Below are 16,506 nucleotides of genomic sequence, written 5' to 3' on the forward strand. Positions count from 1 at the left end.
TAGGCATTTAAGAAACTTATTAAGACCACACGGAGTGTCAAAATTTCTGTAACATGAGCTGGCATTCTCTGAAAGCCGTTTTACTGTAGCCCATGCTGCCTGTGGATCAGCCCAACCACAAAGACAACAGAGCCAGCCCAAGACACAAGTTGAACACTTCCCCTAAGAAGTTGTCTGTTTTTATCAACATAGCATACAGTGCCCTTTCATGTGGACCAGATGTAAATAAGAGGATGTACAGACGCCTGTTCCTTTTATTTTTAACCTCCATCTCCAGCAATACTTCTCAAAGTACTGTTTTGAGAAGGTCATCTGTGGCCTTTAAAGGTTTGGATGCGGGACTGTTTGGAGCACATCAGGGCTGGTCCCAGAATAGACAGGTGGTCCTCCCTTTGCAGAGCAATATATGTCTCCAGTACCTCTGTAGGCACTTAGCTGTGGCTGGCCTGGGAATGGAGGCTCTGGCTTGAGTCTGCAGCTCACATCTCATGTGTGGTACTGCAGGCTGCTGCCACTGGACCACACACAATTTGGCAAAGAGAAACATCCATCATTATATACAGCAATGGCAAAGATAAGAGCACAGAAAAAGTAGCACATCTGTCTTCTGCCCCTAGCTAGCATGTGAACACAAATGGATCAAACCAGCTGGTGATGAATATCAAATCCAGAACCTCACAATGGAGAGTGCAGGGAAGTTTCACATATACATTTTCTCTGAGTAGGCTGGGGAAGGTGAAGATATGTAGCGGATGAGGAATTTAGCTTCCTATCTGCATAGTCCTATTATTTGTTCTTCCATAATCTCTCCTGTTCAGCTAGCAGCTAACTCACCGGTGGCAGATGACTCCTTTCTGTCCGATCCTGTCTGAGCTTTCTTAAATGGATCTGGAATTTGTACTTGCAGATTTAGTAACAGTGGCTATGTTTGCAAGGAAACTGAATAAAGGAAGGTTTGGCTGCTTAGATCCATGTGGATTCCAGGTGTTTTCGGGGTAGATCCCGACTCAGGCACGCAGCAACGTCAAATGTCTGGATCTAGGCCTGTAAAATTTTATTGACAATGGGTCTCCTAATAAAGTTAGTTTCTCTTTGTTTGGCAAATAGAACTAATTACATGAATAGTGGACTGTGGGACCAGACTCTAGAATATCCATATAATCTGTTTGAAATTTATGTGCAGTAGCGGGGGGAGCTTTTGCTATAGAGAAACTGATACCTGCTTTCGAAAAATGTTTTCTCTGAAACCTCAAATTTACTTACTCGCCTGTATCTGTTTCCTTCCTAATAACTTGTTTAAGCGCTCCTGATTATGTCTTTTAGGTGTATTTTTGCAAAACTACTTTATATGTAGTTGTACAGTGTGTAAACAGTGGAAGTTTATTTTTCCCCTTAATTTTTTAGAATGATTTTAAAGTAAGCATTCATTTAAAGTTATTTCTGCCAGACCATTATCTTCTGAAAAGATAATGAAACCTGTAATTCACTCACTCTGTTAGCAGTGGGGTTTTTTTACTTTAAAGTTGTCTTTTATTTTTCAGTCTCAGTGTGACTAATTTTTTTAATATAAAGTTCCAGATTTCTGCATAGACTAAAAATCTGCTCAACCAAATAGTTCTGAAAAGTTGATATGTTCATATAGTTCAAAATGCTTTAAAAAGTGCCAGGGTTATAATCTGTTACTTGTCTTGAATAATTATATAGGGTTTTTTGCTTTTTTTTCTTTCTTTCTTCTTTTTTTTTTTCTGTGGTAGATATGGTCCGGAAAAAGAATCCCCCTCTAAGAAACGTTGCTAGTGAAGGTGAGGTACAGACCCTTGAGTCTACAGGTACTGAAAGTGAAGAGTCTGGAAGGAAAAAAGAATTTTCCACAGAGCAGATGCAAGAAAACACTGACCAGGGTGATGCGGCAGAGTTAAATAACAAGGAGGAACTTTGCACGCATATCCAAGAGCCATCTTCCAGCATTAAAAAGGACTTGAAAAGCTCAGTGCTGAGTGAAAAGGCTGGCTTCAATTATGAAAGCCACAATAAGGGAGGAAATGTTCCATCCTTCCCTCATGATGAGGTGACAGACAGAAATATGCTGGCTTTCTCATCTCCAGCTGCTGGGGGAATCTGTGAGCCCTTGAAGTCTCCTCAAAAATCAGATGCAGATGACACCCAAGATGTGGTCTGTACCCCGTCAGGAGATGCAGCAGAGACAAATGAGGAGCATCAGATGTCGCCAAAAGCTTCAGATGAAACAGTGCAAGTGCAAAGTGGTCAAACTGATGGCCAAGGCTCTAGCCCGGTCCCCATGGCCTCAAAAAACCCACAAGTGCCTTCAGATGGGGGTTTAAGGCTGAACAAATCTAAAACAGATTTGTTGGTAAATGATAACCCAGATACGGCGCCTCTGTCTCCAGAGCTTCAGGACTTCAAATGCAACATCTGTGGATACGGTTACTATGGGAATGACCCCACAGATCTCATCAAACACTTCCGCAAGTACCACCTAGGACTGCACAACCGCACCAGGCAGGATGCTGAGCTCGACACTAAAATTTTAGCTCTCCACAACATGGTGCAATTCAGCCACTCCAAAGACTTCCAGAAAGTCAACCGCACTGTGCTTTCAGGAGTGCTGCAGGACATCAATTCCCAGAGGCCTGTCTTATTAAATGGGACTTATGATGTACAGGTTTGTATTTTTCCAGCCTCTTCACTTCTGCTAACTGCCTTCTCAACTGCAAAGTCGTCTATTTGCAAAGCCTCTCCTACGTATGTGATTAAAGTATTTCATATAACCTGCTTATGAACTGTTTTGGTCTATTTTAGCCAGGCTGTCTGCAGGTCTACTGAGCATCTTGTTCAGTAGATGAGTGCTTAGCTTTTTGACCAGTGATATTTCTGTATGATTTAGTCAATAGCAAAAGATCTTATTCAGCAAACAGGCAAATTGCTGAATTGGTAATCATATCTGAAGGATTCGCTGTCATGGAGAGAAAAGAGCAAATAAGAATGAAAAATAACAACCAGATAGACAAAAGACAGCAGCTGGAAATTAAAAATGTAATCCTAAATTGTCAGCTGCCAGGAGTCAAGATTTGGCTTATTGATTCTTTATTAAGATAAAATTAATGGCAAGTCTTGGCAACTGTAAAGTCATCTAGTGCCAGGAAAACAGGATACACAATGGGTATTTAAAACCTTTCAAAAAGTAACAGTAATCCATGCTGTCCTTCATGTTAGTGAGCCTGCAAAGAAAGTACTATTGCCTCAGTCATTTTCTCATCTAGTTGGAACAGGGAAAAAACTATACATACTGCTCTGTGTGTGTGTGAAATCTTATTTTTTCCATGAAAGATTGGACCCAGAAACTTTTTCAGGGAGTCTCTATTATTATCAGCTAATATTTAATTAGTTAAAAGAACAAAATCCTCTCATGAGTGAACTGAGAGATGCAGTAGGATACCTCAATGTTGTATGATATAAAAATTCAGGTTTTAAGAAAATAATACAAGTAACAAAGTTTCCATGCCAAATGAGTTCACATGTCTATCGAATTTCAAGTGTATGTTTGCATAGGACATTTAGTCTGACCTGATAGTAATCACTGGACAAAACTCCAGGGTACGTTAAAATAAAAAGGTAGAACATGGAAAATATTTAATAATGCTTGCAGAGACTGTAGCTATAGGAAAGAAATTTTGCAAACGGGTTAAGATGGTTAACATCTAACTTCAAGTAAGAAGCTGAAACCGGAACACATGTCAGGAACTTGAAGCTTTTTAAGTGATTTCAACTTTTCCTCTTTTTTCAGAAACTTCACAACTTCTTTGTGGAGCAGCAAATGAAACTAAGGTCATTATTATGCGTAAAAGCTGCAATCTTTGAATTGCTGTCTTATTAAAAGATCACTTCAAATGTCTTGTGTCAGACACTCACTCCTGTCAAATTGTGATTAGAAAGCAACTACGTGATTTAGTAAAAAGAGGTTAGAAGTGAATAATGTCAGAATGTGAAATGATGGTTTATAATTAGCACATAGTATGATGTTAATACCTGGATTTCCTGCTATAGTCTCAGTTTGCTGACTCCAGGGACAGCATCTTAGAGCAACTGATCCATGCTGTCAGGAAGACATCCAAACTGGAACAGCTTAGGCATACAGTATAGAGGAATTTGAGTTTCTAAACACACTTTCATTTCCTCCAAACAATTGTTTCGTTAGGTCCTTAGTTATTTATAGGAAAGTTAATGCTTGATTAGAATGAGCTGGACACTTTTCCTATGCAGTGCTTTCAGAAATAAAACAGATGTATGAGCTATCTCAGTTTGAACTGATAGAAGTAGAAATAAAACAGCTGAACCTAGACTATACTTGTCTACTAAACCCTGGCAGTAAGATACTGCAGGGGAGACAAAAAGCGGTAGGAAACAGCCATAGATAATCTACTTAAGATCAGTCTTTTCTCAGACGAAAAACATTTTCCAAAATAGAACAGACAGCCTATACAATGTTGGCAATTTATTTTAAAGAAAAAAATTGGATCTGGAAACTTAATTTTTAGGAGTGCTAATTTTCCCTGCCCAATTTGGGAAAAGAAGATTAAATAAGCTTTTGTGCCAAATGCCATACTTCATCACTTGCACATGCACCAGATGTTGATCCAGAACATGTCAGAAGATAAGTAACTGATTAATATTTTTATGCTTTCTCCTCCCCCACTACTGATACAGAGCAGCTTTGTGAGATTCATAAACATAGTAAAAGAACATTTGAAAATCCCCCTTGCACCCACACATGTTTATATTGCTACTATGTCCGTTTTGGAGGGGGGGTTTCTCAGGCATCTGAATAGCTGGCTTCCCCTGCTCCAAGGAGGGATTGTATCGATTGAAGCTCTGGTTAAAATTGGTTCAGTTAGACCCTGCATAACACGGAGAGGGAACTGAACCACAATAATTGATTCATCTAAACACTATTAGTTTGTGTAGATACTAGGCTAAAGGAAAATAATCCCTTTGTAATTAACTTGAAATAGTAGTGGACTGAGCTTAAGGTCTGATTTATTGATCCCCTTGCACTTAACAAACTATTCTGTTGTAGCTGGGGTGGAAGTTGTGGATGGATTTATGATCTCAGGCCAGATAGCTGGGTGCAGAAGCCAGAGGATGAGGGTGACTGACTTTGATCTGGCTCACAGTGGTCAGTTGAAGACCACGATATATGAAGTTTGGTAGTAGTGAGGGATGCTACTGAATCCTCTAGTTTGCATACATTACAAAAGCAAACAAAAAGCAATGGAGAAATGTCTGAGTGCAGAAGAAAACCCCAGTTTCTCCTATCCTATGTTTATGCAGGAAGGGATGTGGTCACTTTGCCAAGGGCTTGGAAGAAAGAGATCAAATGCATTTTTGGACTTATACCTCAGAACTGAAGTCCTAGAAAACTTAGCCACTAGCCCACCTACCCATCTCCCTCCCCGCAAGCAATCTCTCCCCTAACCCTAAACCTAGCTTTTAGGTTTGGTTTGGGTTTGGTTTATTTTTATTTTTTTTTGTGTTGCAGTCTGCAAAACAGTGGGGATATACATTTGGCTTCACAGCCAGGTATGCAAATGTTGGGACTTTGTTTTGTAGTACCTAAAGAGGATTTGGCTGGGAACTGTGTAAATAATCCAAGCTTTCTGGCCTCTTTTTTACTTGATTTGAATATTTAATCCAGCAAGATTCCTTTGTCACCTTTGAAAATGTGATTTTGTTTTGAAAATCTCCTGTGATCTTTGTTCCTGTTTTCTTCCTCAGAGGTTTTTGGTTCATTGAGTTATAATAAATTCCATTGGTTTGGGTAAAATCACTGAGCTGTTTCTGGGAGATTAGCTGTCTTGCTGGTATAGATTTCAGAAAACATTTGCTAGCACATCTCTGAATTCCCAGAGAATGAGTTAATCAGCTTTATTGCTTTTATGAGAATAGTATTTGAAGTGAGTTTAATGGATGACTTTTGCTGATGCTTCTCATTACCTTTTCTTTGTATTTAGTTAATTGATCAACATCTAGAAACTGTTTTGTCTTGCTGGATGTTTTAGCCTATGTATGCCTTTCTAGGTGTGCCTGAAGCAGTAGACTTTAGATATTGTATCTAAAGGCTTCTCTTGAAGTAAAACTCAGGTGACTAAATTAACAGATATGATGCTGAAAAACATTGCTTTGTTACTCTACGATTAAGTCTCCTGTGTTTGATCTGATGATCCTTTAATGTAAAGTATGGAAGGGTCTGGAGACAGGCAAGTAGCTGGCAGGTAGGCAGGAGTCTTTTTCTAATGATGTCCCCAATTTTTTTTTTTAAGTAGTGAGTGGGAAGCTTCAACAGAAAGATTGGAGAGTGCTGTCTTCCACATATCATCTTATAGTTATGGGGTAGGACATTGCCCATCGAAGGAGAAGTGGGCTTGGATCCCCTCTGACAGAGCAAGGAAAGGAGCCTACTTTTCCTGTTTCCTGAACAAGTGTTCAAGCCATTAGGCTATTGTACAAAAGGGAGCATGATCCCATTTCCTGATATGTTTTAAAAGAAAACAGTGTCCCTTAGAGAAAGGACAGAAATGTCAGCATTCAGGTGAGGGTTTCAGATGGCATGTCTCAAGAGAGAAGGGCATTCGTGCAGCCATGAATAACGACATACTGCAGTGCTCAGCAGTTCTTACAGTTGATTCCAGGCAGCTTCACATTGTGCATGCTACCTTTGAGGCGCTTCCTGCTGAGCATGGCCCTGCTTTTGGAGCTTGTCACAGACCTACCTTCTCTTATGTTTCAGCCATTAAAGAGATCCAGACTCCTGTCTGAAAGTGCTAGAAAGTGATTTTAAAATTTTCCTTATCCATCCCTCTCATTTTGATTGTTTCATGGTTTTAGATACTAGACTGCCATGTAAGATAAGAAGATAAATTTCTTAGAAGCCATAAACTGATAAAAGTAATCCAAAATTTTTTTATTGTATTTCAATGAGCCCAGGGGGGAAAAAAAAAAAAAAGTATTACATTATCTAGCTGTCCAACAGACTAATGAGAGATTGGCAGCAGATTTTTTCTCATGGTTCTAGACATTCAATATTATATAATTCTGCTTAATCTTTTGTCATATATGAGTTACTATAAGTAACAACTTTTCCAGGATTTTCACAGCAACTGAGAGGCCTTCTGGATGTCCAACTACCAGGCTGCTCAGCATCCTAGAAACTGGCAGAAGTGCCCACACATGCACAGTGTGTAAAGCTCTTCCTTTTGTTTCTTTTGTAAATCAGTGGTGAGCTCCACATGCCTACACAAAGTTATGTATGCGTATTTTTTAGTGTTCTGGATTTCAATATATCAAACCTGGCAGCTTTTCTGTTCTCATGTTAGAAGTGTGTGACTAGTAATATAAATTTTTAATTAAAGTCTGGTCTAACTAGGATTCAGCTGAATGAGAACCAGTGGTTTTATTATTAGTAGCTTCTGCTTTTTATCCTCTACTGTTATATTAGCAGTTTGACTGAATATGAAGTTGCAAAGGTAAGACCAGAAAATCTGTAGGGGGTCTGTGGGGACACAGATGCAGTTAGCATCCCTTCTCACGGTAAAGGGTTTCCTCTATGTTTTTGGTAGTTTTGTCAAAGTGACTCTTACAGTCACTTTCACAAGAAACTAGACTGAAGGCATAAACAAATAGAGCATTCACTTTTTTATTAGTGAAAAATCAAACTTCTTAATGTTTACCTGTGTCATCCAGTGGGATTCCTATAGGGCTGCACGGATACATAATTAGTTGATGTGAGTAGATGAAAACATGTACGTGAATGAATTTCCTTTTCCTCACATGCTGAGACAATTGCGCCCAAATTTTATATTGTTGGTCTTCTTGACTTTAGCTCAATTAGTCCATAAAACAGGAATTAGATATAAATAAGCTGGCAAACTATTGCTGGATATGATTTATCTTGATCTCTTAGACTAGATTGTCCTGTGGTAGATCTTGAGAAGCATGCTAGAACAGAACTTGCATGAAGGTGTTATGTCCCAGAAGGACTATTTAATCTGTCAGCTGCATTGCTGACTCTCCCTGGGGACTGCATTTGTGCATACCTGTTTGAGTCTTATTTCTGGGTCATGGTGAAGCTTGGAGTTTGCCTTGCACACTGAGATAGTCACACCTTGTGAACACAGCAGTCAGTCATGTCTAAACCACAGACGTGAAAAGGAAATGGTGGCAGGAGGAGAAACGGGTGGTGGTAAAAGACACACACATATATATATACATGTTCATATGCATGTGCTTGTGTGTGTGTATACATACATGTGCTTCTTGTACATACGTGCATACATACATATATAAATATGTGAAAAATCACCTATAGCATTGTAGGCATCTAAATTCTGTATTGGCTGTCACTCCTAAGTAACAATTTGTATTCTTGTATGTGGTAGACGTTCTTTATATCCTTTTGCTGGAGACATTAGCAAGTTAACTCTTCAAAACAATATGCAGTGATTTAAAACATGTCAGCTGCTAAATATTTAGTGCCTGGGAATATCCACTTGCTCTGTGACAAAAATAAGCTATTTTAGCCTTCTTTCAGTGAGAAGTAGTCTACCCTCAAATTATTGCATTCAGAATAGCATTTTCTGTGGAATTACTGACATGATGTGTATTCACAGCCTTCAGAGTGAAGTTGTCTATGTGTTAAGGTTTCTCATCTTTATTCCAGGGATATCAGGTAGCGTTTGAAGACAGGTTGCTGAAGAAAGTTGGTGAAACTAGTAATAGTCACAGATATATTCAAACATATAAACTGCAAAGCTAGCCCACAGAAATGATAAGAGTTCATAAAAGCAAAGTTGCTGGGTAAAAAGGAAAGCAGCTAAGTTTTCTTCTGGTGTAAATTAGTGCAAGTTTGCCTCAAAGTCTGTGAGGCGATGTGAGTTTACAGTAGCCAAGGAACTGTCTGGTAATTTTATCTGTACATAGAGAGAATAGAAAGGATGGTGATTCTTTTAGGTGCTAGATATTAGTCTACTAGCATTAGCCAGCTAATGAAAGTCTTGATTCTGTGTTCCTTACTTTTGTTGGCTTTGCACATCTGGTCTCCTGACCTTAATTTAAGTTGTGTTATTGGTTTTAAAAATACCTTTTAAATTCTCATGTCAACAACTGTGCTGTCTTTAATGGCAACAGAATAAATCTTGAGAACAATACACTTATATTGAATGAATGTGACCAAATAGTTTGCTTTCTTGTTTTGAGAAGTAAAAAAAAAAAAAAAAAAAAAAAGCCAGGAGTTTGCTCATAGTCTTTGCCTCACTTGTACAACATAGTTTTGTGTACCAAGAAATTGATCACAGTGTGGCAAATAGTTATAAGAATATACTCTGAAGATTATCCTAGTTTTATATATAGAGAGCGAGAGGGAGTGAGTTCTCCATAGTGGAGGTTAGACAACTGGGTGGTGTTACACAAACTTGCATAAAAGCCAGGAATCTGTTCTGGCCTGCACGACATGAAAAACTTCATAAATGTGGGATGGTTAAAATGTTCTGGATGCTATATTGCACAAAGCAAATGAATAAACAAGAGCATTAGAAAATATTTTAGGATTAGAAGATTAAGAGTAATTGGCAAAGTCAGACTGGATGGCTCAGGAGATTGGTAAGGGATCTGGAGCCTTTCACCTCCTGATTAGCCAAAGATGTAACCGAGGTAATAAAAAGAAGGTGGTTTGTAAACGTTTGATGTTCCAATGCAGATGGTTGGTCTAGTTTCTAATCAGTAGTTGCAGAAGAAGCCAGAGGTCAGAGACAGCTTTATTCTGTGCATGTAAGCCTTGCAGTTGAATCTCTTATGTGGATAAAGGCAGCTAGTTTCTACTGGTGGAATTTTCTTTATGAAACGTATATGACAGGATCTAGTAGACTTTGTCTTCCTTGGTGATTTTTATTTTCTGTAAGCAGTATTTTGAAACTGCTTTGAAGAAATAAGGTTTAGGATTGAACTTGGGAAAGGAGTGGGAGAATAGAATAGGGTAGCATTTGGATAGAAGGCAGGTTAAAGACATGAAAAAAAAAAGAAAAGTATCTCTCCTTGCCCAAGTTTATGTATTCCATGAAATCATTGTTTTTGGTTTGTCTAATTAAGGTAATACAGACATATCTGTTGGAAACGTATAGTGAAATTACACAGCTTTGTTGAAGTACTTGCCAGCATGCTTTAGAAAGTACAACTTGAAACACTGTCAATTATCGTGTTGTCTCTTCTCCTCTTTCTGGCTATTTTTGGAAATGTGCGTGGTGTGTGAGGAGACAGCTTAGTTGTATTAACACACAGACTTCAATCTTTGTAGTACATTCTTCATCAGTCTTCTAAATTTTGATAATTTTCCTCCTTAATGAATGAATTTAACGAGTAAAAGTTTTGAGTTTCTGGGAGCCTCACTGTGAAATATATTTCAGTTTAATCCCAGACTGAGACATGGCTTTGAAGAGCAATTTTTGAAGACTATCAGTGCAACCGTCTCAAGTGCAGTAAAGGAGAACTCATTCCAAGAGCCATCTTCCTCTATACAGAATAATACCAACTATATTGCTATAAACGTGGTGGTGCAGGAGTGAGTGATAATCCCAAGATCTCACAAGGAAGTGACAGTGAAAGAAAGAACTAAATCAGGTTTCCCCACTCCAAACAGATGGCTTGTATGTTAGGTTCCCTTCAAAAAGAGAAACGTAAGGATGAAATTTCTTTTGTGCTTGTTGAAAGAACTGTTGGTCTATAGGTGCTCTTACGTTTCCAGTGCAAGCTGTACGTGTATTTGTGACTGCCACTATGTCCAGCATTTTTTAGCATTGCTCTTGTTTAGTTTTTTCTGCTGTATATTAGGGAGAACATCTGTTTAAGAAAATGGAACTGTGTCAGGGAAAAGCAGGGGACTAGATTTTGTGGCTATTACTTTATACACATATATATATTTCTTTTCCCCTTTCTCCTTCTCTTCCTCCTTTATTTTTCAGCTTTCTGGGGCAGGTCAGAGCTGGAGGTTAAGGACAATTAAGTACCCAGTGGAGGAGCTTAGTGCCTGTATGTAGAAATAGAACATGTAAATGAAAAATCTGAAGCAAGCCAAGACTGAGCAGAGTGAAGGAATTCAACCTAAATGATTCTGTGAATCCAACAGTTCTGCAAATGTGTAGGCGCCTTCCAAATTTGCCTGGCTGAAAGCTGGAACAGCTTCAGTTTATACTGTCACTTCAAGTGCTTCTCCCAACCAATTTGCATGGAAGCCAGTTTGTTCAGGTCTCTTTATCTGGTGACCCCCAAGGAGGCCTTCAGTAGGTTTTGTTATGCATGAAAAATAGCTTTAGATTGTAATAAGATGACACTGTGTTACCTTTCATGTACAAGCTCTCCTAATTGGTCGTATTATTTGGAATTGTGGTAGGGTAGTCAGGTAAATGCTAGCCTAATAACTGGTAATCAGTTACATTCCAGTGCTGTGTCCCCTTCCATTGCAACAAATAAACACAAATAGAGTGAGAATACTTACTTCTATTTTATATTCTTGTAATGCAGGGAAGGATGTATTACCATGGGGCCCATACTGGCTATGTAAGCCACTAAGCAAGATTAGCACAAGTTACAGAAATGCTGTGATTTACAGTCCACTGTATAAAATGCTAGTACTAATACTATGTTTTCCAGTGTTCAGAAATAAAACTAATTAGCAATGAACAGCAGCTGGGATTATTGTCACTTGCAATTTCTAACTGGTGTCTACAGGGTGTCTGCAAAATAGATTCGTTATCTGTAGGCTCTGTGAATGGACAGCTGAGGGTAATGGATATATTTACTCATTAGAGCCACTTAGAGTAAAGCGTTTTGGCTGGTTTTCTGTGCATGCTTAGAACAAACATAAGTATCTAATTAAATGAGCAAAACCAGATCACCTTGCAACTTGTGTAATCACCCAATGAGCTGCTGTTATTTTCTGTTTACCATAATTCCATCAGTGCTTTCTTTAAGTTGTCTTTCAACACTATTGAGACTTTGAAAACTGAAACAATGCAGTGGATGGAGACCTGAAGTGCCAGATACTGTGGACCAGGCCCAGATCCCACTCTTGTTAGTAGATCAGACTTAGCATATCTTTGTCTTCAGTTCTTGATCACTATAAAATGGGATATCTTTGGCAGTACAGAAAATCTATTAAAACCTCCCTCTTCTAAAGAACCTCTTCAAAACCAAATTAATACTTTGCTACTAGAACCTGAAGCCTCAGATTAAGTGAAAATGTTATTACAGTTAAGTCCTAGCTGTTTGGCAGCCTGGCTTACCATTGCCTACAAAGATATGTTTCCTAAAGAAACAGAAAGCCATTCTCAGTTTATTTAAGAAAACATTTTAACCTGCATATAGGAATTGTGCTTTCATAAAAAAAAAAAAATAAGAAAAATGGGAGATTGAATAGCAGCAACTCATTGTATCATGGTTAGCAACTCATTGACTCATTATACATGTTCCATTCTGATGGGATACAAAGGACAGCATCTCATTCTCCGAGCTAAATGGTTAAAAGTCATTTATTTTATATGCATTTAAAAATATTTACTTTTCATGCTGTCTGTATGTCTGAGTCTTTCTGTATGATGTGATACTGAATGAGCAGTGAAAACATGATTTTTTTGTGGCACAGCTGTTGAGAAGAAAAATAATTACACCACTTGCCTAATGTATTGTAACTGAATCCTGTAGAAATGTAGTATTACAATTACTGGTTGGGAGAATGGAAATCTAACTCTGTGTGGAAATTTTATATTCCCTGTAAGGCATCTCCTGTGTGTACAAATTGAGAATGTGGCACAAGGAACCTTCCAGTCATGTGCTTGATGTAGTGATGTAGGCTAGATGAATGGCAAAGGAGTACATGGCTGTGGATTTTGGGCATAAAGGGGAATTATCTTCTGGATGCTGTACACTATTTACTCGTTAAAAAAAAAAAAAATAGAGCAGTGGTGACAGTTTTTTTCTGGAGGTTCTTTCATTGGCCTTCAAACCAGTTGTACAGGAGCAGCAAATCTCCCCCTGATGTCACGAGCAGGTGTGGTGCACTCTTGGGAAGGGCAGGCCTCCCTGCTATGAGAACACAGGGTTTAATAACATAAGCTCTGGAAGTCTTGTTTCCTTCCTGCAGACCATTTTGCTCAGAGATCATGAGAACATTTAAGTAGACCTACCTTTTTTTTCTTAATTAGTGATGTCATGGGCTTGGGTGTGGTAAGTTTCTTTGCCACATGCCATTTTTCTACTCTTATTTTTTCCATCCTAAATTGAGCTCTGTGCATGAGAGGAACAGAAGATTTCCTTGGAGAATGTCTGCACTGAGTAATCCTTGAGAAAACTGCCTTTTCTTTCAGACATCAGGCATTATGGCTGTGTTAAAAGGTGTCCTGGCGGATACTGGATACTTCTGTAGGAATGGTCTTTATAAGACTTGGTCATACTCCAACCCAGCAAACTGAATTTATTATTTCAAATTTAATTTTTTGTTTGCTCATATTTAGAAAGCAATTGTCTTGGACTATTAAGCATAAATATGATTAAAACATGTAAGTGTATTGAAAGGGAAAGATGGAGGGCCTGTTCTTTTGTTCTACACCTTGTATAGATTCCCAGCGAAGTTTCCTGTGAAAGAGTTCAAGAATATGGGAACCGATGATTCGCTTTTATATCATGATGTGATTTAGTGAAGGAAGGAACATTCCTATCAGAGAACTCTGAATTCAGATCATGTTTCATACATGTGCCTTAGTTTCCCCAAATCGAGATATTTTGTATTCACATGGAATACATATTCAGCTATGTGAAACATTTCAAAATCGTCAGAAACAAATGCTAAATACTTGAGGGTATAGGTATGATACCTTTCTGCATTAGTAGAAATGAAATGAAAATGATGTTGATAGTTAATCAGAAAGGCTTATGAATTGCTCTCCATTTCTCTTTTTTTTTTTTCTTCCTTACTGTTTGACTAAATCTACAGTGGAGCTAAAATGACCTTATTTTTTATTTACAGGTTACTTTAGGTGGAACCTTTATTGGAATTGGGCGGAAAACTCCAGATTGCCAAGGCAACACCAAGTACTTCCGCTGCAAATTCTGCAATTTCACCTACATGGGCAACTCCTCCACTGAACTAGAGCAACACTTCTTACAGACTCACCCAAACAAAATGAAAGCAGCCCTTCCCTCCTCTGATTCTGGTAAAACTTCAGAGAAAAACTCCAATAAATCCAGTCCTACTCTTCGACCATGTGATTCTGGAGACTTGGGGAAGTGGCAAGACAGAATCACTGTAAAAACAGGAGATGATACACCAGTTGGATATTCGGTGCCCATCAAGCCAATAGATTCCTCTAGACAAAATGGTACCGATACAACCAGTTACTACTGGTGTAAATTTTGCAGTTTCAGCTGTGAATCGTCCAGCTCATTGAAACTATTAGAACATTACAGCAAACAGCATGGGGGAAGCCAGGCAGGAAGCCTTCACCCAGATCTGAATGATAAGCTTTCTAGGGGATCTGTCATTAACCAGAATGATCTAGCCAAAAATGCAGATGGGGAGTTAGTGACAAAGACAGAAAAGGGTGCGAGTGTGGCAAAAAAGAAAGACTTGACTAGCAAAGGAGCAGAGGACAGCATGGTGACAAGCTACAACTGTCAGTTTTGTGACTTTAGGTACTCAAAGAGCCATGGCCCAGATGTAATAGTGGTGGGCCCACTTCTCCGTCACTATCAGCAGCTACACAACATTCATAAGTGTACCATTAAGCACTGTCAGTTCTGTCCCCGAGGCCTCTGCAGTCCAGAAAAGCACCTTGGAGAAATTACTTACCCATTTGCTTGCAGAAAAAGTAATTGTTCCCACTGTGCTCTCTTGCTTTTGCACCTGTCTCCAGGGGTGACAGGAAGCTCTAGAGTCAAACACCAGTGCCATCAGTGCTCATTCTCCACTCCCGACGTGGACGTTCTCCTGCTTCACTATGAGAATGCACATGAAGCCCAAGCATCTGATGTCAAACCAGAAACAAACACCCTGCCAGGGGCAGAGGGGCCACTGACGCTCAAGGAGAACAAAGAACACTCATGTACCAAATGTGACTTTACCACCCAGGTGGAAGAAGAGATTTCCCGACACTACAGGTACAGTGAAGTTTTAAGTGATTCATGATAGGAACCCAAAAAACCCAGCCCTCCCTTAGTTTCTTAATTAAATGTCACCATTCCCCGAACATTTGAGGAAACTGGAAATCAAAATATGAATGCATACAGATATAAATCTTTACAGCCAGGGTCTAATCCAACATTCACTTTGTTTTGGAAAACCACCAGCTAAGTCAGTGGATTTAATTATACATTTAAACCTGTGCAAAGAAGAGGGAGATTTGGATTTTGTGTGCAGATGCTGAAGTTCCAGCATATTTGAGGTTTGGTCAACTATTTTCCACCCAGAATCTTTTACGTACTATTTTAGTTTAGGCTTTTTACCAGAAAGCTGGCATCTTCATTCAGCAAGGGAACACAAATGGCTTTACTTTCCAAGATAGACTATGAATCCTTTCATGCTCCATAACAGTGCTTCAATGTACTACCTTTTTGTAGTATTTTCCATTCCCAAGTCCAGCAACACAAGAATTAGTTTAAGAGCATTCCACTGCTGCTTTGGTGTTGGTTTCACACTGGGAGCAGACACTCTTTTGTCTGTTGATGTCATCCCCCAAGATCCTTTTGCAGATGCTTATTTTCGTGTTGCTGGTTTACAGTGTCATTCTATTTATTTTAAATGCTAATGTTCCTATTTGGAGGTGGATGCAGCCAGTCTCCTGACTCAGTCTGACACAATGGTATAGTGGCAGCCAACTCCCTGCTAAACTTCTTGGGTCAGTTCCTGGGCTGTTGTAAACTGGCAGTCCAGTTTAGATCAGACGAGGAACTGGCTCTTGGGCTCTGTAAAGAGCAAAAGTTATGTGCCGCTGCAAAAGCGATGTTAAATATTAGAAAATCATGCTAAATATGTTAACAGTTAAGGCTAATGCGTCAACAACAACGGAAAAGTCGGTATCTATCTCATCTAAAAGATCTTTGCATGGAAGCCAGCTAGAATGAATACAAAAGAAGATGCATTTTCAAAGCTAAAGCTTTGTTAAAAGCTTAAGAAACTGTGCCACGTTTAATAGATTCCAAGACATCCAAAATTAACAAAGGCAGACTAGGGCATGATAGTAATAGAGATTAAAGCTGGGGGCATCCAAATGTTGCCCAACAGAGGGCTGCATTGGCAATGTATCAGGAGTCTATTTAAAATTAAAAAAAAAAAAAAAAAAAAAAGAAGGAGCAGATTGCTCATCTTTAATTTGGATCTAGGGCCCACAGAGGATTCAGGTCCCAGCATGCAGTGCCCCATTTTTGATCCAAGTGGGCCTCAGGGATGTT

General features: G+C 39.0%; 1 protein-coding gene across 7 annotated transcripts in view; it reads left to right on the forward strand.

Annotated features, from left to right (window-relative positions):
* Nucleotides 1-16,506, forward strand: part of TRPS1 (transcriptional repressor GATA binding 1) — a 213,530-nt gene that overhangs the window by 40,225 nt on the left and 156,799 nt on the right. For 6 of the 7 annotated variants that reach the window (XM_054059249.1, XM_054059254.1, XM_054059252.1 and 3 more), the window contains 2 exons: nt 1,755-2,683; nt 14,087-15,216. In XM_054059249.1, coding sequence (XP_053915224.1) covers nt 1,755-2,683; nt 14,087-15,216 — 2,059 coding nt within the window. The remainder of the gene's footprint in view (nt 1-1,754; nt 2,684-14,086; nt 15,217-16,506) is intronic. The other variant, XM_054059255.1, reaches the window with a different exon arrangement.

This window comes from Cuculus canorus, chromosome 2 (genome assembly GCF_017976375.1).
Source record: "Cuculus canorus isolate bCucCan1 chromosome 2, bCucCan1.pri, whole genome shotgun sequence".
Classification (NCBI taxonomy): Eukaryota; Metazoa; Chordata; class Aves; order Cuculiformes; family Cuculidae; genus Cuculus; species Cuculus canorus.